Here is a 24,438-nt window from a genome sequence, read left to right as displayed (position 1 = left end):
CACCTGCCGCATACTTGCAGAATAGCCCTGAACCTATTTCCCTATTGTTAAACAATTTTTTCCCATTTTTTATTTTTTCACCCCAATTTTTTAAATAATTTTTTGGGGTGTCCCTATTTATTTTTTTTTACTTTTTTTGACACAGTTATTTTTTAAATGTCATTCCCAGGGGTGCAGGCTATTTTCTTTAAACCTGCACCCCTAAACCCCAATTCTGCACTTTTTTTCGCCACCTATTCAGTGGTGAAAAGTTATCCCCGTTTTTTTTCAAAGACTTTTCGAACCTGTGAAAAGTCTTTGAAATTGAATACAGTGTAAAACTAAAACCTGCGATAATGATGTCATAGGTGCGATATTAACGCAAAAAACTCAGTTTTCGCTCCATATTGAATTCCCCTATTAGAGATCTACAAGAACTGTAGAGATGCAAATGAATGAAGAACACTTGATGATTCCCACAGTCCTTCAGTAGGCCTCTGACCCTCCAGTCAGTCCAGCAGAAGCCATAATCCCTGGCCAGTCCTGACATCCACTTCACAACACCCCAGGGCTTAATTATATACAGAATACAGTGACTTGTGCTCTTCATATAGAGCTAGAACCGGTCTACATCTCTGACATAAACTCAAATATGCACTTCAAATATTGAACCAATCCTAGTGGTCGTTTGGACGGGATGGTCAATCTATGAGAGGGACTTGACTGTCCTGAACCGAGCAATCAGGACTGGAACATTATGCAATTATATTACACTACATCCCAAAATTATTTTGCTACAGGCAGCTGAAATATTCATTATCTGTATTATTGAACCTATACCCTAGCACGCTGAGCAATCATTTTACTTATATGATTTGTTTGCGGTATTGGTGGACGGCAATACATCAGCGGATGTTATTTTTGTCTCTCTCATGTTGAATAACAATGTATAATTGAATATATGTCTTCACACCCTGAGATATGCTGAAATTTACGTTATTTTAAATGTCATTTCAATTGTATACACTGTGAGGGGAGCATCTATCTGAGCATCTGTCTATACTAGGTAACCCTCCCTGCTCTGAATGTTGGATATTATAGGCCACTTTCTCTACAGATTGTATACACTGTGAGGGGAGCATCTGTCTGAGCATCTGTCTATACTAGGTAACCCTCCCTGCTCTGAATGTTGGATATTATAGGCCACTTTCTCTACAGATTGTATACACTGTGAGGGGAGCATCTGTCTATACTAGGTAACCCTCCCTGCTCTGAATGTTGGATATTATAGGCCACTTTCTCTACAGATTGTATACACTGTGAGGGGAGCATCTGTCTATACTAGGTAACCCTCCCTGCTCTGAATGTTGGATATTATAGGCCACTTTCTCTACAGATTGTATACACTGTGAGGGGAGCATCTATCTGAGCATCTGTCTATACTAGGTAACCCTCCCTGCTCTGAATGTTGGATATTATAGGCCACTTTCTCTACAGATTGTATATAGAGAGTTGCCTGTTTATTAGATTACAACTGCTGCCTATATCATTGAATATTGAGACTCAGGAAAATTACACTATACATATATAATCTATATTTTTGCTGAATTATCACTTAGGGCCGTATTCAATCAGCGTCGAAAAGCTGTAATCTGCTAAAAAGTATCACGTATTACGTAATTTCGCCAGGCGGAAACTTTCCGCCGTATTCAATTGCAAAGACTTTTCGCGTACGCGAAAAGTCAGTGCAATGTAATAGGCGAAAAAGTTTCGCCTATGAATACCCGGCGGAAAAAAGTGCAGACTTGCAGTTTTGGGGTGCAAAGGTGCGGAAACCACTCTGCACCCTTTGGACAGACCCCCAAAGGATGACTGCGTAAACAAAACGGAAAAAAAAAAACACCCCAAAAAAGCACCTTGAAAATGGGGGCGAAAAAGTTCAAAGTTGGGGTACAAACATAAAAAATAGCGAAATAGACTTTTGGTGGGGGTGGGGGGGTCTGCAAGTATGGGGGAGGTGTTTTTTTATTGCAGGTGCATGGTGAAGGTGCGTTTTTAACACTTCACTTTTGCATTTTTTAACCATGCTTGCACCCATTTTCTTGTACCCCAAATTTGCTGGAACTAGTTATTTTATCCAAAAAAACCTGCTAGATGCTATTCTACACAACTTATGCAAAGACGCTATATAGAGGCAATTGAAAGCACTTAAGTACCCCAAATAGCTCCAGGCGGGCTAATCGGGGACATCTATACACCAATGTTAGTGCATCTTTTGAGGGGATGTCAGGCTGATTTCCCCAAAACTGGAAGTACTTTTCGCCTATTCGAATTTTGCCGGGACACGTTTTTGCGTCCTTTGGAATTGAATACGGCGAATAGCGGGGGCGCGCACGAAAAGTTTCCATGGCTAAAACACGTGAAGTCAGCAAAAAGTGCGGAATGCGAAAAGTACTGGATTTTTCGCACTTAATTGAATATGACCCTTAATGTCTACTTAAACTCTGTGGGCCATATTCAATAAGGTGCGAAGAGTCCCGTGCTGGAGGACTGCATGTTGAATCCCTAACAAACCATGCATTATGCTGCTGTCTAATTACTACAAGGGGTAATATTGTGACAGCTGCAAGTCAGTCCCCATATTCTTCAGTGTTGTCGAAAATGACTGAAACCACTATATAGCTCATTATATTCTCTACTGTAATCCAATAGATCTACTGAAGGGCCCTACATCTGTATACAGAGTTGATTAGAAGCATACAGGAGTGTGGTCTAGAACCTGCCCCATTGTACTTCCACGGCTGACTAACAAAGGACATATATAAACTGACCCTCCTACATGTAGAATATATACTATGTTTATTTTATGGACTTTCTTATGAAATGCGTAGAATGAACTGCCAAAAAGTCAAGAACACACTGTACATCAGTAAATACATGATTCATTTATTATCCCTTCCGTAGACCTACACCTCTGTGAGCACTCCAATCCCTGCCAGAATGGGGCAGAATGTATCATTGACCCAGAGGGAGACTACGCCTGTATCTGCCCTGAGCTGTTCCACGGCAAGAACTGTGAACTCAAGAGAGGTCCCTGTGAAAAAGTGGGGTAAGAGACCATATACAGTACAGAATGAAAACTATAGATAAGGTACATACAGATGTGTCCACATAGAGTACATCTTACTTCCTTGCGCTTTAAACAGCCTTTCTAGTCGTGCCAAGCCGTGTCGTGACACAGTAGCGCAGTGTTTTGTTTGTGCGACTTTTACCTTTAAATGTGTCTTATTCTCAAAGTGATGCACAAGCAGCTTCTGCTGATTAAAATGATATGCGGCATGCCTATGTTCTGTGTGCGACTGCGGGTGTATCTGCTTGCAAAATGCTACGTTACAGTGTCACAGCCGCTGCTGACACTGTAACGTAGCATTTCGCATACATATACACCCGCAGTCACACACAGAATATAGGCATGCCGCATATCATTTTAATCAGCAGAAGCTGCTTGTGCATCCTATCCGCATTTGCAAATAAGATGCATTTGAAGGTGAAAAGTCACACGAATAGACGCTCGGCACTACAGAGTCACTGCGCCCAGGCGTTACATTTAATTCAACTTGTAGCGCACGCAGTTAAGATGTATGTGGACACATCTGTAGAGCGATATTGACATTCACAATGATATAGATATCCTGCATCATAACCCTCCCCCACCGGCAGCCTAACCCTAGCCCTTCCCCCTTCTAACCTCTCTCCCCCCCCCCCCCCCCTCCCGCTGTCTAAACCTAACCAGCCCCGCTATACTTACGTTCGGGATGCCGACTGTTGGTTGCTGACACCGATTGTCTGGATTGTGGCGCCGGTATTCTGGCCGTGGGTCGGGATTCCGGCGCCAGGATTTAGACCACTGGCATCTTAACTGCATCCCGTCCCACACACATTACAAATTGGTAGAGAGAAGAGTATAAATAGAGGCTGTCAATATGCAGCATAGAAAGGGAAAACATGAATGTACAGTATCTCAAGACAAGTTGGCGTGGAGAACTCAAATGCTTTATACTCATGCCTGTTCCCCATGTAGGTTTCCCTGTCTGAATGGTGGGACATGCCAGGATGAGAGCGGATACGCAGAAACGTTCACTTGCCGTTGCTTGGCTGGCTACATGGGCAGACTGTGCGAGACCAATGTAGATGATTGCCTGATGCGCCCCTGTGCTAATGGAGCCACATGTATCGATGGGGTCAACCGTTTCTCCTGCGAATGCCCCCAAGGCTTCCAGGGACGCTTTTGCACAGTCAACATCAATGATTGTGCTGGACGACCATGTCAGAATAGAGGACGGTGCTATGATCGGATAGGTGACTATGAGTGCTACTGTCTCCAGGGGTTCACTGGAAAATCCTGCGAGATTCCTCTTCCCAAGCCCACGTGGGACTATGCTGCTGAGACCTCTCCAAAGGACCAACTGGCCCAAACACAGCTAGTCAGGACTAGTAGCACCAACAGGTGGAGCCCTGTGCCCACTGAGAAGCCTAAGCAATTCAAGATCTCAGTAAAAGAAGTGGTGACCCAGCGGGAACATGGGCTGACCGAGCTGCAGTTAATCATTGTAGTTGTACTTGCAGTTATAACCGGCCTTTCGATCCTCCTCACGGCGCTACTGATCCTATGGCACCGGACCCATGGTGCCAGGCAGACAGGCTGGTGCAATTACGCCTCTTCGGACAGCAAGACTCATTACCACCAATGTCAGGGGACTTCCCTTGACCACCGAAAAACCACAGAGTTGTGAAGCTTCCCCATAAACAATGCGGGTGTAGACATGTGACAGGCTCTCAATGTCCTAAGCCCTGGGAGACCTGCAGCTGATATTGCTTCAGCACCACCCAACGTATTGCGGAAGATTGGAAATATTCCGGATCAGCATCCTGAGCTTGTCCTGATTGTAAACAGTGACGGCTCTATGGGATTCTCTACATAAACGCTCTATCTTTGCTGCACTATAGAGACTAATGCACTGAATGTACCATGACCTGCTTGTAGGTCACACTGCACTGCCGACTAGCTAACTTTGCTGAGGGGTGGGGCTAATTTATACATAGATGAGCCTTTTTCATCTCTGGAGAGGGACAATGTTTTTTTTTTTTTACTTTAATCATGCCCCCACCGTTCGGTCCAGGATACCTGCTTGTCTTATGACCCAGAAATTGCCTCGGCAATGGACTTTCTCTTTCTGCCACACAGCGCCCCCTATATGTTGTTTTAAGAATCTTCTACCACACTCAGACAGTGCCCACTTGGCAGGGGTGAGAGTGCTGTAAAGGGGGTTATAGATACCGCTTTGGGAGGGCACCCTGCTCATGTTGGTTCCGAAATCCTCTTTTTTCTCATAGTCCGTAACCAGTAACTGTTGTTTTTTTATTTTCCTGAAGGCAAATCAATTCATATCTAACCTTTGGTAAACAAGTCATGTTTGACGGTCGTTGCGGAACCATTTAGTACTGAAATTAAAAAGTTATACGGCAGAATGTTTTTATTTTTACTTTTATCTGTTTATATCTCACATTAAAGCGAAATCAGAGTATTTAATCTTATTTTCTGTGCTCTCACTATATAAAGCAAACCATTCTCCACACTGACATTGTTATGGCTGCTCCCTGTGAGTATATAAAACTCATACATCCCTTTCTTGTCTCTTACGGGGAATGGATTTTTCCTAAGTGTGTTTTATGTTACTTTATGAGTTAAGTATAGCCTCAGTATTAGACAATATATTAACAAATTATGAGCCTGTGTAAGCTCAAACCCATGACCAACCTAGCTAATGTAATATTTAGTATCACTATCTCTATTGGTTATGGTAGAATGAAGACGCCAATCAATTTATTTAGTAAATCAGTTTATAATATATATAAAAAATTTAACAATAGCAGCAATAGCATTAAAACAAAACTTCATATAGATTCATCTCCTATTGTTAGCAACATATTTAATAATAGCAAACCACCTTTATATAGTTCCTGTATATTACGTGACCTAAGAAATCCTCCTCTAGACTATCCGTGCTTTATAGGTTTATGCATATGTATATATTATCTGCATGGGGACCTCACCACATCATCCGTAAGGAGAAAACAAAGTCAGCTCCCTGGTCTCCAGACCTGTAGTAAAGAACGTCGCCTTGGAAAGCTGTGATGCCGCAGCTGGACTTCCGAAGTAACAGACGATTCTACGGGCAAAGGTATTTTAAGTCGGCTTGTGACAGCCCCAAGTAGCAAAAGAGACAGGTGAGTAGTCCCTCCAGTCGTCGGATGATTTATGGATATCTGATGTGTATACTGTTGTACTGCAAGTTGCAGACTGTCTGTCTTCTCTCTTCATATAAAGACAGCCTGTGGAACCAGCTCTCTTACTTTCTCCTAGCCCACAATTCTCCTTCTGGTTGTTACTGATAAGCAAGTGGGAGGTTGGATCTCATCTCCCAGCAACAACAAAATGGCTGCTGTGTGATCACTACCAGGGAGCAGCCCCTCGTCTTCCCAGTATTAGACACTGCTGTCTGATATTGGCTGTAAAGGGGACACTATTGCAAGAATATCTAGGACGATGTCATCTACATTCATTTATAGACCTTTCAGGTTATGTCCGAGTGCACTGAAAATGTCTAAAAGCCGCGCTGATTCTGATTTGGGTTAAAAAGTATCTGGAACAAACCATGCTGCAATGCAAGGGGTGCACACACATTTATTCTTTTTGCATGCAGGATAAATACTGGCTGCTTTTGCATGTAGTGCACAAATGCTGGCCAGCTTTATTTTTATACTGCAATTTAGATTTGAGTTTGGGCTTGTCCCTCTCGCATCTAAATCTCTCTGCACAAGTTACGTCTGTCCCCTCCCGCAGTGCAGCATGGTTTTACCAAGGTGCACGGTTACTGGCTCTTTTTTGCTTTGCTGCCAACTCTGAATCAGTCCCAAAATCTGCATCATCAATTATGTCTATGGCGCTGGGACTGTGAGAGGGACTGGGTGTGTACTGTGAAACTGTCAATGATGACAGAGCAGCGGGCTTACGGAACGGGGGGGGGGAGCGAGATATTGGGTAGGGGATGGGTTAAATATAATAAGCTCAGATTTAGACATACGTTGAGATAGCGTGGAGACATCCAGGCAGAGAAGAAGTTAGACATGCGGTATTAGATTAGACAGCAGAGGAAGTTTATAGTGTCATCTGTATAAAGGTGGTGGTAGAGGCCAAAGGAGTGTATGAGCAGAGAGAAGGAGGTGTAGAGAGAGAAGAGCAAAGGGCAGAGAACATCGCCTAAAGAGAGGAAGGAAGAGTAGGGGAGCAAAATCCAGAAGCAGAGACCCTAAAGTAGCTGTCAAAAGATTTAGGAGGCAAACCAGGAGAGGACAGTGCTGTGAAGGTCAAGGGAGTAGAGGGTGCCCAGAAGAGAGCGAGTAACGGTGCCAAAATTGGTGTAAAGTTCAATGATTATGGGCGGTATTCAATTGTTATAGCGCGCCCGATCTGACGTCTAAAGTGATGGGAGATCGCAGGGCGCTATTCAATTGTTGCTGTTTTTCGCGCTGATTGCGCCCAAAGTGGTCAGGTTTAGCCAAGTAAAATGGCTACCCCCGACCAAAGTGCTGGGCTGCGAGCTGAAATGGCGTGCTGGCAGCTGATCGCGCTCGACAGGAGCAACAATTAAATAGCTCCTGTCGGGCGCGTAATGGGGCAAAACAATTGAATACCGCCCAATGAGAGAGAAGTCATCCTTTTGACTTTCAAAACAGTAGGTCATTGGTTACTTTATTGTGGGCAGTTTCAGGGGAGTGAGGATGGCAGAAACCAGATTATAGAGGGTCGAGGAAAGAAGTTTTGTCAGATAGTTACATACGACCAGATATAGAGATGGACGCAGAACACATTGCCGCTGCGTCTTTCGACACGGCAGCATTGTGAGAAATATGATAATGCCACAGGAGGCATCTAAAGGGAAAAAGACGCCTCCTGTCAACATCTGCTATCTGAGTGCTGCGTGTGTAGACTCAGCATAGGATCAACATCGTGACTATCGGTCACAATGCTTCCAGCATCGGCCATCTGTGTGTGCTGAAGTTTACTCAGAATGGCTGCCTCCTGCGTGGCTAGGAAATCGGCGTCCTCCTGCGCAGACCCTTGCCTCCGCGGTCACAAGATATGGGGGGGTCTCACAACCCTGTTTCCGGGAAAACAGGCCGGCGCCACCCCCTCCCTGTCCCAGAACAGCTGCAGCATGTCCATCATACTGTGGCTTGGGGGTACTGCGCAAGTGCAAGCTCTCCACTAACGGAAATGTACGTAAACCATTGGGTTTATGTACATTTCTGTATCGGGCCCATAGTTAATCATTTTTTTGGAAAAAAAAAAACAAGTCCATCCATTTTAAATACATTTTATGGGTCGGATGCAGTGTGCGGGTGCAGTGCTTGCAGTGTGAGGAATGAAGTGCCTGCAATGTGGAGGATGCCGTGGTTGCAGTGAGAAATGCAGCGCTTGCATTGAGTGGGTGCAGTGCTTGCAGTGTGAGGGGTGCAGTGCTTGCACTGTATGAATACAGTGATTTCAATGTGAGGGTTGCAGTGAGTGGATGCAGTGCTTGTAGTGTGTGCTTGCAGTGCGAGGGATGCAGTGCCTGCAGTGTGAGAGATGCAGTGCCTGCAGTGGTTGCAGTGCGTGAATGCAGTGGTTGCAGTTTAAAGGGATGCAGTGAGTGGGTGCAGTGCTTGCAGTGTGAGGGATGCAGTGTGAGGGATGCAGTACTTGCAGTGTAAAGAGTGCAGTGTGAGGGATGCAGTGGTTGCAGTGCGTGGATGCAGTGGTTGCAGTTTAAAGGGATGCAGTGCGTGTAGTGTGTGGGTGCAGTGCTTGCAGTGTGAAGGGTACAGTGCTTGCAGTGTGAAGGGGACAGTGCTTGCAGTGTGTGGATGCAATGCGAGGGATGCAGTGCTTGCAGTGTGAATTGTACAGTGCTTGCAGTGCTTTCAGTGTGTGGGTGCAGTGCGAGGGATGCAGTGCTTGCAGTGTGTGGGATGCAGTGCAGTGCTTGCAGTGTGTGAGTCCAGTGGTTGCAGCGTGCGGAAGCAGTACGTAGATGCAGTGCTTGCACTGTGTGGTTGCAGTGGTTGCAGGTTGATTGATGCAGTGCATACAGTGTGTGGGGGTAGTGCTTGCAGTGTGAAGGGTACAGTGCTTGCAGTGCGAAGGGTACAGTGCTTGCAGTGTATGGATGCAATGCGAGGGATGAAGTGCTTGCAGTGCTTTCAGTGTGGGTGCAGTGCGAGGGATGCAGTGCTTGCAGTGTGTGGGATGCAGTGCAGTGCTTGCAGTGTGTGGGTCCAGTGGTTGCAGTGTGTGGAAGTAGGATGTAGATGCAGTGCTTGCACTGTGTGGTTGCAGTGTGTGGATGCAGTGGTTGCAGTGTGAGGGATGCAGTGCTTGCAGAGTGTGGCGACAGTGCTTGCAGAGTGTGGATGCAGTGTAAAGGGTACAGTGCATGGAGGGAGTGCTTGCAGTGTGTGGGATGGAGTGCTCGCACTGTGGTTGCAGTGTGAGGGAAGCAGTGCTTGCAGTGTGTGGGTGCAGAGCGAGGTATGCAGTGCTTGCACTGTGGTCGCAGTGTGAGGGATGGAGTGCTTGCAGTGTGTAGGATGGAGTTTTTGCAGTGTGGATGCAGTGCTTGCAGTGTGAGGGATACAGTGATTGCAGTTTGTGGGATGCAGTGCGTGGATGCAGTGGTTGCAGTTTGAGATATGCAGTGCTTGAAGCATGAAGGATGCAGTGCATGGGTGCAGTGTGTGGGTGCAGTGCTTGCAGTGAGTTGGTGCAGTACTTGCAGTGTGAGGGATGCAGTGCTTGTAGTGTGTGCTTGCAGTGCGAGGGATGCAGTGCCTGCAAGGTGAGAGATGCAGTGTGAGATGCAGTGTGAAAGATGCAGTGCATGCAGTGTGAGAGATGCAGTGGTTGCAGTGAGTGAATGCAGTGGTTGCCGTTTAAAAGGATGCAGTGGTTGCAGTGTGAGGGATGCAGTACTTGCAGTGTAAAGAGAGCAGTGCGTGGCTGCAGTGTGAGGGATGCAGTGGTTGCAGTTTAAAGGTATGCAGTGCGTGTAGTGTGTGGGTGCAGTGCTTGCAGTGTGAAGGGTACAGTGCTTGCAGTGCAAAGGGTACAGTGCTTGCAGTGTGTGGATGCAATGCGAGGGATGCAGTGCTTGCAGTGTGAAGGGTACAGTGCTTGCAGTGCTTTCAGTGTGTGGGTGCAGTGCGAGGGATGCAGTGCTTGCAGTGTGTGGGATGCAGTGCAGTGCTTGCCGTGTGTGGGTCCAGTGGTTGCAGTGTGTGGAAGCAGTACGTAGATGCAGTGCTTGCACTGTGTGGTTGCAGTGTGTGGATGCAGTGGTTGCAGGTTGATTGATGCAGTGCGTACAGTGTGTGGGGGTAGTGCTTGAAGTATGTGAATGCAATGCTTGCAGTGTGAGGGATGCAGTGCTTGCAGAGTGTGGCGACAGTGCTTGCAGAGTGTGGATGCAGTGTAAAGGGTACAGTGCGTGGATGGAGTGCTTGCAGTGTGTGGGATGGAATGCTCGCACTGTGGTTGTAGTGTGAGGGAAGCAGTGCTTGCAGTGTGTGGGTGCAGAGCGAGGTATGCAGTGCTTGCACTGTGGTCGCAGTGTGAGGGATGGAGTGCTTGCAGTGTGTGGGATGGAGTTTTCACAGTGTGGATGCAGTGCTTGCAGTGTGAGGGATACAGTGATTGCAGTTTGTGGGATGCAGTGGTTGCAGTTTGAGATATGCAGTGCTTGCAGCATGAAGGATGCAGTGTGTGGGTGCAGTACTTGCAGTGGGAAGGATGCAGTGTTTGCAGTGCATGATGCAGTGGTTGCAGTTTGATGCAGTGCCTGGGTGTAGTGCTTGAAGTATGTGGATGCAGTGCTTTCAGTGTGAGGGATGAAGTACTTGCATTGCGTGAATGCAGTGCTTGCAGTGTGAGGGATGCAGTGATTGCAGAGTGTGGATGCAGTGTGAAGGGTGCAGTGCGTGGATGCAGTGGTTTCAGTGTGAGAGTTGCAGTGGTTGAAGTTGAGAGATGCCGTGTGTGGGTGCAGTGCTTTAAGTATTTGGATGCAGTGGTTGCAGTTTGATGCAGTGTGTACAGTGTTTGAAGTATGGGATGCAGTGCTTGCAGTGTGTGGGTGCAGTGGTTTCAGTGTGAGGGCTGAAGTTTGAGGGATGCAGTGTGTGAGTGCAGTGCTTGAAATATGTGGATGCAGTGCTTGCAGTGTGAGGGATGCAGTAATTGCAGTGCGTGGATGCAGTGCGAGGGATGCATGCACCGCATCCCTCACACTGCATCCCTCACACTGCAAGCACTGCATCCACATTGCTAGCACTGCAAGCATCCTAACCATCTCCCCTTCAACCCCTTACCCTCACCCTGCAGCCTAACCCTCTCCCTTCCCTTTACTGCCTAAACCGAACCCTCTCCGCTTGCTGTCTAAACCTAACTCTCCCTGCTATGCTTACAGTCTTGATGCCGGCTGTCAGGATTGGGATTCCGGCGCCGGTATTCTAGCCACAGTTCAGTATTCCGGCTCCAGAATTTTGACCTCTGGCATCTTAACTGCATCCCTGAGCATATCTATAGTGATCAGTGGCAAAGTCATCTCTCTACAGTACAGTATAAGGGAACACCTTATATGCAATATTATTAATAAGATGGTTGTGTGAATAGTTGTTTATACTGTCACTTATCTCCACTGTTACAGTATTGTATTCAGTACTGTAGTTTTCATCAGTGGAGCATTCACCACCCAGCGGTTAAACTGTGTATTGCATGATGTGGATTATCTCGCGTCTTAGTGAGCCAATACGCATATTTACATGACGCTACATGCCTCAATGCGCTCGGAGCAAAGATGTATGAGGACACATATGTAATTACCATTAGTGAATTAATGATAATGTAATATGATATTCTTTGTGGAATCCAATTATTATAGCCTTTCACTAACATAAGTGTGGAGTGAGTGCTCTGCTTGGCTTTAGTGAGAGTGTAGTGATTAGTGAGTGGTTGTAGTGAGAGTGTAGTGATTAGTGTGTACTGATTAGTGATTGTGCACTGATTTTAGCACGTATAGCATGTCACTTTTTCTGAAGAGCGCTGTGAGTCTTTGTGGAGCATATCAGTGGGGTTCGGGGGAAGGTCTGGTGCACATGTGGGGCTGGGGGGGGAGCCTTTGTTCAGCAAATTATTGGGAGGGCCTAGGTGGGGTCTGGTTTACGTGTGGGGCTGGTGGAAGCCTGCTCTGTGGGGAATTGTATTATTTATTAACCTGCCCCCCCCCCCTCCACCCAAAAGTAAAGTCTAGAACTGCCACTGGATTGTAGTGTGAGGGTGCAGTGATTGCAGTGTGTGGCAGAAGTGAGGGTGCAGTGCTTGCAGGATGAGGATTAAGGGCCTGATTCAGCACGGATCGCATGGCTGCGTTCGCACACACCCGCTAGCTGAGAAAATATGCTAATGAATCCGCAGCACTATACCAAGACCCCCATCACTGTATACAGCCTGCCCACTTCCCATGACAAGCATCCGCCAGTCAGCCAAAACCTTGGTAACATCGGAACCATTCGCACAGTTGTGGTTGACCTGACCCTACCTCACATACTGATAAACTTCCTGTCGCCATACAATCGCAGGGGCTAAATTATGCACGTCCCTGTAAAGGCGTTCAAACGCACAGGCACGCCTGCATTCCGCCGACCACCCTCCCTCTCCAAACGGTCATTTTATGTCAATCACTTTGTGAAGACCCTGCGTGCTCACTGCGATCGCAGCGGCCAGTACGCACACTGCAATACATACGCATGCACAGATTGCAAATATTGGCCGGCTACTTTTGATAATTATTTACTATATAGCAAGTGTATGTGTGCTGCGCTAAGTTTATTAGCAGCTCCAATAGTTTGGTATCATGAAAATAAAAGTAAAAATGGAGCGCTTGTATAAATAAATGGATTCAGAAATAAATAGAAAAGAAAGAATGAAAATGGTTAATACAGTAGGAGCAGTAAAAGATAGAAAATGCTGAAACACTAAGGTATACTAATAACAAATGTTTATACTCTTTTGAGAGTGATTGGCGGGAGATGGGCAGTGGGATTCTTATATGTCATTTATTTATACAAGCGCTCCAGTTTTACTTTTATTTACATTAAGTTTAATGATGACAGCAAGCGTCGTGACGTGCCCAAGCCCTGTCACATCCGGACTCACGAATGCGCAGTCTGTATTTTAGACGCAGCAGTGGGGTAATTGAGGGATTGACATTACTTTCCGGAGTAGCGGGAGCTCCCACCTTAAAGCGGGAGGGTAGGCAAGTATGAATGAGGATGTAATATGTTGTTCTGTGTGGAATCCAAAGACTATACCCAAGTGTGGAGTGAGTTCTCTGTGTGGCTGATTGTGTTGGTACAGTGATTAGTGTGTGGCTCTAGTGAAGGTGACATGAGTATAATGTGCAGCTGTACTGAGGGCATAGTGAGTGTAGTGATAGCTGTAATGAGAGTATGATTGCAGTATGTGACTGTATGGAGAGTGTTATGATGTGTGTAGGGAGGTTTCAGTGACTTCAATGTTTGACAGATGGTAGTGCAGGTTAAGTGGTTACAGTGTGTGGCTTAAGTGAGGGTGCAGTGATTGCAGTGTGAGGTTGTAGTGCTTGCAGTGTGAGGGTGCAGTGATAGCAGTGTGAGGTTGTAGTGCTTGCAGTGTGAGGGTGCAGTGATAGCAGTGTGGCTGAAGTGAGGGTGCAGTGATAGTAGTGTGGCTGAAGTGAGGATACAGTGATTGCAGTGTAGGACTGAAGTGAGGGTGCAGTGATTGCAGTGTAGAATTGAAGTGAGGGTGCAGTGATTGCAGTGTAGGACTGAAGTGAGGGTGCAGTGATTGCAGTGTAGGACTGAAGTGAGGGTGCAGTGATTGCTGCGTAAGACTGAAGTGAGGGTACATTGATTGCAGTGTAGGACTGAAGTGAGGGTGCAGTGATTGCAGTGTAGGATTGAAGTGAGGGTGCAGTGTGTGGCTGAAGTGAGGGTGCAGTGCTTGCAGTGTGTGACTGAAGTGAGGGTGCAGTGATTGCAGTGTGTGGCTGAAGTGAGGGTGCAGTGATAGCAGTGTGAGGGTACAGTGTCAGGGTGCAGTGATAGTAGTGTGAGGGTACAGTGATTACAGTGTCAGGGTGCAGTGATAGCAGTGTGAGGGTACAGTGATTACAGTGTCAGGGTGCAGTGATAGCAGTGTGAGGGTACAGTGATTAGTGTCAGGGTGCAGTGATAGCAGTGTGTGGCTGTAGTAAAGGTGCAGTGATAGCAGTGTCAGGGTGCAGTGATAGCAGTGTGTGGCTGTAGTAAAGGTGCAGTTATAGCAGTGTCAGGGTGCAGTGATAGCAGTGTGAGGGTACAGTGTCAGGTTGCAGTGATAGTGTGAGGGTACAGTGATTACAGTGTCAGGGTGCAGTGATAAGAGTGTGAGAGGTACAGTGATTACAGTCAGGGTGCAGTGATAGCAGTGTGTGGCTGTAATAAAGGTGCAGTGATAGCAGTGTCAGGGTGCAGTGATAGCAGTGTGTGGCTGTAGTAAAAGTGCAGTGATAGCAGTGTGTGGCTGTAGTGAGGGTGCAGTGCTTGCAGTGTGGCTGAAGGCACAATGATCCCTATGGCTACAGGCATTTTCTCAAAAGTGTCAGTGTTTTCATCAACAAGTAGATCTTTGGGGCTCATTTACATTTGGATGGAAGTCATTTTATGGCACGCCTCCCAGAAATAGCAGCACACATCCAATTTAACGCGGCTCTCATAGGTGTTGCTTTCGCAATCTACCTGAAATGCTCCCTGCTCCCTATAGGCAAGTATGAGCTGAAGTGAGGGTGACCTGAGTGTAGTGCGAGGGAATCCAATGATTATAGCCTTTGGCTAATACGGTCATATTACGGTTACACTAGCAAGAAGTGTTTCACTTTGTTCATCTGTAGTCCTTCGCATTAAACTATTCATCTGTTCTATGCAAAGAGGGCAGAGAGATTGAGGTGCTAGTCACATGCTATGGCATAACCACACCCCCTGTGCAGACCACACCCCCACAACACAAGTCACACCCCACGGTGCTGTGGTGGCACACAATAGGCCAGGTGGACCTTAATCTGGCACTGATAACAAGAAGCAATGTACATACATGAAGATATTGAACATGACAGTGGTTTAATAATAAACTGACCTTTAGCGCTGGGTACTCAGGACTGGTACCAAAAAAAATAAATCTGAAGTGAGAGAGGATGCAGTCCCACTGCTGATGTAGTAATCTGACCCAAAGTTAAACAAAGAGGCCAGTTTTCAATGACAACATGTAAAACAGGAGTGTGGTGGTCATTCTAATCAATCTAAAAAGAGATAAAAAAGAGAAAAGCAGCTGGAAAGTCAGGTTGTGTAAACAATGTAGCAGGTTCGATAATTTTAAACAGAATTTATTGAGTAATTAAAATGTATCAGAACATGAGTTCTTATGCCTCTATTGTTTCATATAATACAAAATAAAATAAACATTAAAAAATTGTTGCAGAGTTTAGACATATAGTCCTGTGACTCACATAGAGTCTTCAATTGTTTCTATTGGATTAAGAACAAGTTCAGAATGTATATATATATATATATATATATATATATATATATATATATATATATACACACTTGCCAGCCAGCTGGAATGTTGGAAAAAATGAAATCCTGAAAAGGTGTTCTAGCGCTGTCAGCCAAAAGTTCTTATATGTAAGATTGTTGCGAGGATCACGGTGTCACTATATGGGCTCAGACCTTGTTAAAGGGAGCCTGGATCTCCGTTAATCTTCTATACCGGCTGCAGTTGTCCTGGTTAGGGACACTGGGCTCCTCATCCTGCAGCAGCCCCCGTTTGTGCCAGGGAGAATGAACCGCTGTGAAGCAATATCCTCTGTTTAGAGTAGCGGAGTTCACGGTGTCACTAGCAGGGCTCAAACCTTAAGTCGGGAGCCTGGATCTCCGTGGTTAGTTTCTGTAGCAGCGGCTGGTTTCTGTGAGGTGTAGAGAGAAGCTCATCTGGCAGAAAACCCCGGTGGGTTCAGGGGGAGTGGAGCGCTGGTGTAGGATATCCTAAACAGGAAAATGCTCGTATGTGCTGATCAGCAGGTAGGTAAGCCGGCTTTTCAATTGAAGCGGCAGATGGATGTATACCTTTAGGTTTTATTTAGTAATTGATTCCATGAAAACGTCCATATTGAGGAATGGCTGGATGTAACGGTGTGTCCTTAGGAAATAAAATCTCTGCAACAAACAGTCTTGGCAGAAAGTTCACCTACGCGTTTCATCGCTATACTGGCGTCTTTTTCAAGGTGTAAGTATTACCTGCCTCATGCTCTATTTATCCTCCAGGATAACTAATTTAGCATGATTAATTAATTAGTTTAAATAATTTGAAACATCTGTTAATAATAATTTAGTCAGAAAGCGAACCTTGTTATTTCTAGATCCTAAATATATATTTAAATTTATACATGTTATTATTTATTTATCTTTAGGAGAGATTTAGATTGCACTTTAAATTAGAAATTTAAAATAAACTTAAAGAGAACCCCATAATGTCATATAATCACTTATAAATAAATAAAATATTAGGTTAACCCCTTAACAATACATATATTGCCATATACCTTTATACCACTAGTTTCAAAAGATGTGTACATATATATATATGTATATATCTTGCATCTATTTAATTTTGTTATAATACCTAATTACTTGGTAGTAGATAATAATAGATGGTATCATCAAACGATAATCTCTGTTAGTTTGATTTTCCAAAAAACGATGTTAGTATCTATATTGGTTATCTGCAAACAAACTCTCTGCAATCATCATGTAATTACAGACTATTTCATGTATAAGGAATATGTGACAATAATAGAAACTTTTTACACAGGTAAATAATCACCTATATACATAATTAGAAAGACCTTGTATATTAATAAATGGTTGATGTATATGTGCATATAGAATAATCATATAAGCCCATCGTTTTGTTGTTTTGCATGTCATAATAGACCTAAGTGGGAGATTGGTGTAATATCAATATTGGGTGAATATATTAAAAAAGATGAGAAGAAAATTAATATTAATACTAATATATACCATACATACTAATCTGGATGAAACGATTGTTATAAAGAAGATAGAGAGAGTTTGCACTAGTAATCATATATGAATTAAATGAGTAAATAAAATATAAAAAGATATAGCAATTAGAACAAAGAGTTTAATTCCACTTGTTCATTTAAGCCATCTGGGTATAGACTATTCATCTGGAATATCCAGAACAGCTCTTGACGGCATAGTCAAGTCACTTTGTTTGTAGTCAAGAGTTTGTTTGTAGATAAACAATATAGATACTAACATCGTTTTTTGGAAAATCAAACTAACAGAGATTACTGTTTGATGATACCATCTATTATTATCTACTACCAAGTAATTAGGTATTATAACAAAATTAAATAGATGTGAGATATATACATATATATATACACACATCTTTTGAAACTAGTGGTATAAAGGTATATGGCAATATATGTATTGTTAAGGGGTTAACCTAATATTTTATTTATTTATAACTGATTATATGACATGGGGTTCTCTTTAAGTTTATTTTAAATTTCTAATTTCAAGTGCAATCCAAATCTCTCTTCTAAAGATAAATAAATAATATGTATAAATTTAAATATATATTTAGGATCTAGAAATAACAAGGTTCGCTTTCTGACTAAATTATTATTAACAGATGTTTCAAATTATTTAAACTAATTAATTAATCATGTTAAATTAGTTATCCTGGAGGATAAATAGAGCATGAGGCAGGTAATACTTACACCGTGAAAAAGACGCCAGTATAGCGATGAAACGCGTAGGTGAACTTTCTGCCAAGACTGTTTGTTGCAGAGATTTTATTTCCTAAGGACACACCGTTACATCCAGCCATTCCTCAATATGGACGTTTTCATGGAATCAATTACTAAATAAAACCTAAAGGTATACATCCATCTGCCGCTTCAATTGAAAAGCCGGCTTACCTACCTGCTGATCAGCACATACGAGCATTTTCCTGTTTAGGATATCCTACACCAGCGCTCCACTCCCCCTGAACCCACCGGGGTTTTCTGCCAGATGAGCTTCTCTCTACACCTCACAGAAACCAGCCGCTGCTACAGAAACTAACCACGGAGATCCAGGCTCCCGACTTAAGGTTTGAGCCCTGCTAGTGACACCGTGAACTCCGCTACTCTAAACAGAGGATATTGCTTCACAGCGGCTCATTCCCCCTGGTACAAACGGGGGCTGCTGCAGGATGAGGAGCCCAGTGTCCCTAATCAGGACAACTGCAGCCGGTATAGAAGATTAACGGAGATCCAGGCTCTCTTTAACAAGGTCTGAGCCCATATAGTGACACAGTGATCCTTACAACAATCTTGCATATAAGGACTTTTGGCTGACAGCGCTAGAACACCTTTTCAGGATTTCATTTTTTCCAACATTCCAGCTGGCTGGCAAGTGTGTATATATATATATATATATATATATATATATATATATATTCTGAACTTGTTCTTACTCCAATAGAAACAATTGAAGACTCTGTGAGTCACAGGACTATATGTCTAAACTCTGCAACAATTTTTTAATGTTTATTTTATTTTGTATTATATGAAACAATAGAGGCATAAGAACTCATGTTCTGATACATTTTAATTACTCAATAAATTCTGTTTAAAATTATCAAACCTGCTACATTGTTTACACAACCTGCCTTTCTAAGCTGCTTTTCTTTTTTATATTTATTTGATTATTGGGCTTGACTAACCCAATCAGCTGTGATATATTAGGCTGTGATATCCACTCAACAAGCGCCCAGGTACTTTTTCTATTTGTAAAAAGAGATACAAGGCTGCTTTTTTGGTTGTCAAATTTGTGCCCGTGGCTATTTAACCCATGCAGTATTACAGCTACTTATTCAAAATGGAAAAAAACGTTGGCCTGCGCCCACTTTGCCAGTTTGTTTCATGCCCAAAACCATGTTGGGCCATGCAAAATACAAGCGAGTCATAGGTAAGTGACCACCCTTGCAGTTACAAGCATCAAATTTGTGTCTCAAGGCTATTTAACTCTTGCAAAACTACAGTTACTTATTCTAAATGACAATCTTGTGCCTGTTACCACTTTGCCAGCCTATTTCATGCCCAAGACCTTGTTGGTCCATGCAAAATACAATTTTATTTTTTTAAATTGTTTTAATATAACATGTTCTGAATAAGAAGCTGGATCATGAATAAGAAGTGAATAAGAAGCTGGAGCAGGAATAAGAAGTTAATAAGAAGCTGGAGCATGAATAAGAAGTGAATAAGAAGCTGGAGCATGAATAAGAAGTGAATAAGAAGCTGGAGCAGGAATAAGAAGTGAATAAGAAGCTGGAGCAGGAATAAGAAGTTAATAAGAAGCTGGAACATGAATAAGAAGTGAATAAGCAGCTGGAGCAGGAATAAGAAGTGAATAAGAAGCTGGAGCATGAATAAGAAGTGAATAAGAAGCTGGAGCACAAATAAGAAGTTAATAAGAAGCTGGAGCAGGAATAAGAAGTGAATAAGAAGCTGGAGCACAAATAAGAAGTTAATAAGAAGCTGGAGCACGAATAAGAAGTGAATAAGAAGCTGGAGCATGAATAAGAAGTGAATAAGAAGCTGGAGCACAAATAAGAAGTTAATAAGAAGCTGGAGCACGAATAAGAAGTGAATAAGAAGCTGGAGCAGGAATAAGAAGTGAATAAGAAGCTGGAGCACGAATAAGAAGTGAATAAGAAGCTGGAGCATGAATAAGAAGTGAATAAGAAGCTGGAGCACAAATAAGAAGTTAATAAGAAGCTGGAGCAGGAATAAGAAGTGAATAAGAAGCTGGAGCATGAATAAGAAGTGAATAAGAAGCTGGAGCACAAATAAGAAGTTAATAAGAAGCTGGAGCACGAATAAGAAGTGAATAAGAAGCTGGAGCAGGAATAAGAAGTGAATAAGAAGCTGGAACACGAATAAGAAGTGAATAAGCAGCTGGATCAGGAATAAGAAGTGAATAAGAAGCTGGAGCATGAATAAGAAGTCAATAAGAAGCTGGAGCATGAATAAGAAGTGAATAAGAAGCTGGAGCAGGAATAAGAAGTGAATAAGCAGCTGGAGCAGGAATAAGAAGTGAATAAGAAGCTGGAGCAGGAATAAGAAGTGAATAAGAAGCTGGAGCATGAATAAGAAGTGAATAAGAAGCTGGAGCATGAATAAGAAGTGAATAAGAAGCTGGAGCAGGAATAAGAAGTGAATAAGAAGCTGGAGCAGGAATAAGAAGTTAATAAGAAGCTGGAACATGAATAAGAAGTGAATAAGCAGCTGGAGCAGGAATAAGAAGTGAATAAGAAGCTGGAACACGAATAAGAAGTGAATAAGAAGCTGGAGCAGGAATAAGAAGTGAATAAGCAGCTGGAGCAGGAATAAGAAGTGAATAAGAAGCTGGAATATGAATAAGAAGTTAATAAGAAGCTGGAACACGAATAAGAAGTGAATAAGAAGCTGGAGCAGGAATAAGAAGTGAATAAGAAGCTGGAGCAGGAATAAGAAGTGAATAAGAAGCTGGAACACGAATAAGAAGTGATAAGAAGGTGGAGCAGGAATAAGAAGTGAATAAGAAGCTGGATCATGAATAAGAAGTGAATAAGCAGCTGGAGCAGGAATAAGAAGTGAATAAGAAGCTGGAGCAGGAATAAGAAGTGAATAAGAAGCTGGAACACGAATAAGAAGTGAATAAGAAGCTGGAGCATGAATAAGTGAATAAGAAGCTGGAACACGAATAAGAAGTGAATAAGAAGCTGGAGCACGAATAAGAAGTTAATAAGAAGCTGGAGCACGAATAAGCTAACTTCAGCCTCATTCTGTTGTATGCAGCATAAATTATACAAGTGCAGGGATAAAGTTGATGCCCTTTTAGCAGCCAAGCTCTGTGCCAAACACACTCGCAGTAACATTTTTATTTTTTCTATTAAGGTACCCGGTGAGCATTTGACATACGATCCTTAGAGAATATCCATGTTTTTAGGAGTTTAATCCCATCCTGCTTCCAATCTGCAATTAGAAGCCAAAATATCTTGCTTGTTCACACCCAAAACTCACCCCCTCACAGTAGTATCCACAGACATCGTTCAAACCATAAAATCCCTTAAAACTCCTTTACCCCTGGTCCAGATGGCTATTCAGGTTTATACTACCAAATGATAAATAGGTAATGTGCAGGGCGCTCATTATGTTTTTTTTTTTTTCCAAACTAAAAAAAGTGGGGTGGTCGGCCGCAAAGACATCCGTGGAGAAAATCCCTTATTCTCCTAATATATAAGTTTAATATTCATACATGTAAACATGTACAGGAGGTCTGCGCCTGATAAACAACACGATACGTTATGAGTGAGTGAGTGTAGAACCAGGTGAAATAATGCCAACAAATAGAATAGTAACAAAATCCCTTTTATTTGAATCACATTGCTCAGAGAATATAGATTATGCACATGCTTGAATTAATCTAACTGATCTGCTTGTGTGGTTTAATGAAATAGGACGGGGACATGGGGGGGGGAGGGTTTTTTTGGAAAAGTGATCAGAATAAAGTGATATTAAAATAAATGGCTACTACAGAGTTTGCAATGGCCAACTAAAATATGAGGCACCCCCACCGCAGTGCGTCACTGTGGTAGTATCTCAATTAACAAGTCTGTAGCCTGACCGCCATTTACAGTTTCTGGTGAGGCCTCACCTGTCCGATGTCTTCTTGGGTAGAAAGGAGACTTGGAGCTGTCAGAGTGTCTTGTCCTGGTATGTTAGTTACTTGAAACCTCATTCTCCAACGTGTGTCAGCCTTCTGGCCTTCCTTAGGGAGTCTGGACACTCTGACAGCTCCAAGTCTCCTCCCTACCCAGTGAAGTCGAGCGCGCAAACACCCAGGAGCTCCATTCATGGCCGGACCTTGCTGTCTCCCGACAACACTGTACTGGCCAACGGACGCTGCTCTGGAGGACACTGTGGGGACCACGCCGGTGTGCAACCGAAGTACGCACACCGGAATGTGGTCCGGAAGATCGCATGTGCTTCAGTTGCACACCAGCGTGCTCCCCGCAGTGTCCTCAGGAGCAGCGTCTGTCGGCCAGTACAGTGCTGTTGGGAGACAGCAAGGTCCTGCCGTGAATGGAGCTCCTGGGTGTCTGCGCGCTCGACTTTATTGGGTAGGAAGGAGACTTGGAGCTGTCAGAGTGTCCAGACTACCTAAGGAAGGCCAGAAGGCTGACACGCGTTGGAGAATGAGGTTTCAAGTAACTAACATACCAGGACAAGCTGGGACATCAAAGACGGGCAGGCTTTGAAATTCAGGGACCCGAGGATGAAGGCCTTAGACCACTTGGAATGGTGTTTGGTTCGTGGAAGAGTAGTAGGAGGCGTTATGAGCAAATTCAGCCCATGGCAGCAATGCAGACCAATTGTCCTGGGATGATGTCATAAAAATCCTCAGGAAGGTCTCAAGGTCTTGATTAACCCATCAGTGGAACCGTTGCTTTGTGGGTGATAAGCCGTAGAAAAATGTAGCTTTACTTGCAATACAGAACATAAGGCTCTCCAAAATTTTGCTGTGAACTGAACACCACGGTCAGAGACTATCTCAGCTGGAAGACCATGGAGACGGAAAATATGTTGAACGAACAAGTGAGCCAGGTCAGGGGCAGAAGGCAATTTCTTTAGTGGTATGTAATGGACCATTTTAGAGAATCTGTCTACTACGACCCAGATGGTAGTGAACCCTTGAGAATTCGGCAGATTCGTGACGAAGTCCATGGAGAGATGTGTCCATGGACGTGATGGAATAGGTAGTGGCAATAACTCACCAGCCGGTGCCTGACGTGAGGATTTATGCTGGGCACACGAAGAACATGAAGAAATAAATTCTGACACGTCTGCTTTCATGGATAGCCACCAATAGCGAGAGGAATGAGCCCAGGCAAGGAGCTGCTTCCTTAACTCTGGGGCCACAAAGGACTTCCCTGTAGGAGGCTGTAGCTGTAAGGTGGCGAAGACTCTTGACTTCAAAATGGGTATTTTGTTGATTCTCTGATTTATCATCACAGCGGAAAGATCTGGACAGGGCATCTGTCTTTTGATTAAGGGCTCCAGACCGGAAGGTCAGGGTGAACTGGAACCGAGCAAAAAATATCGCCCATCGGGCCAAACGAGGACTCACGCACTGAAGATTCTTGAGGAAGAGAAGATTTCTATGGTCCATAGAAATCTTCTCTTCCTCAAGTATCTTCAGTGCGTGAAACTTGGCCCCTTCCAGAAGGTATCTCCATTCTTTTAATGCTAACTTTACTGCTAAAAGTGTTTACTGTTCACCAATGGCATAATTTCTCTCGGCAGGAGAAAACTTCTTGGAGAAGAACACTAAGGATACTGACTTTTAACCTCTATACGCTCCTGCTTATACATTCTAAAAACCAGCCTATACCTTCTAAAATTGACGCTATTTGCGTACGCTGTCATTCAGTAAAATAAAGACTTCAGACCTTGAACATGTGTTTCCAAAGCACAAAGTATTATTCAAGCAAAGTACAGATAGTTACACGCTGTGATCTAAGTACAATTTAGCGCAAAGAAATTATACAGACCCAAGGTACAGATATACATACGGACGCGCTCTGGGACCAGATTCCGGCATCAACAAGAAACCTCCATCAACAGCATCAGCATGAAGACTGGGGTCAGAACACACATATTTATACCCTTACAGAAATAGACTATACAATAGAGAGGTTTGCTGTGATCCCATTGGTTCTCCATCACTGTGCTTCTGTTACAGGACATTTAACATGTTGATTCAAATGGACACAGACCAGCCTCCGACAGCCTTTGTCTCCGTTTTCCCGCCTCATGCAAACCTAAGCTGTTCATTTTACAAAGTACATTTTGGTGCTTTAACTTTCTAACGGCCATAAGTTGAGAATGCATTTTGCGATCTTCACACCGATGATACCGGGAAGCTGTTGAGAAAGTGCAGATCAGTACAATACCAAACACGGTTTACTTATCATGTATTAAACCTTAGATACCAAATAGTCTCTATTTCACAGCAATAGTGCTAAATGAATAAAACTTGAATCTTATACCTTTAAACTATGGAACCTTTTATGTGAGTGTGCAATGTGTAAGTATTAGGGGTTTAGGAAAAGATGCTAGTTAACTTGGGGCAGATGCGTATGCACAAAGCTAATAAACAGCG

At 43.6% G+C, this 24,438-nt stretch overlaps 1 protein-coding gene across 2 annotated transcripts in view; it reads left to right on the top strand.

The window, feature by feature from the left end:
- Nucleotides 1-5,558, top strand: part of DLK2 (delta like non-canonical Notch ligand 2) — a 100,033-nt gene extending 94,475 nt beyond the window's left edge. For both annotated transcript variants that reach the window (XM_088442977.1, XM_088442978.1), the window contains 2 exons: nt 2,944-3,088; nt 4,061-5,558. In XM_088442977.1, coding sequence (XP_088299103.1) covers nt 2,944-3,088; nt 4,061-4,772 — 857 coding nt within the window. In that variant the 3' untranslated portion in view covers nt 4,773-5,558. The remainder of the gene's footprint in view (nt 1-2,943; nt 3,089-4,060) is intronic.
- The last annotated feature ends 18,880 nt before the right edge of the window (nt 5,559-24,438 follow it).

The sequence above is a fragment of the Taudactylus pleione genome, unplaced genomic scaffold, assembly GCF_031769625.1.
Source record: "Taudactylus pleione unplaced genomic scaffold, aTauple2 ptg000320l, whole genome shotgun sequence".
Lineage (NCBI taxonomy): Eukaryota > Metazoa > Chordata > Amphibia > Anura > Myobatrachidae > Taudactylus > Taudactylus pleione.
The sequence above is the reverse complement of the archived record's forward strand: the minus strand, read 5'-3'. Positions and strand labels throughout refer to the sequence as shown.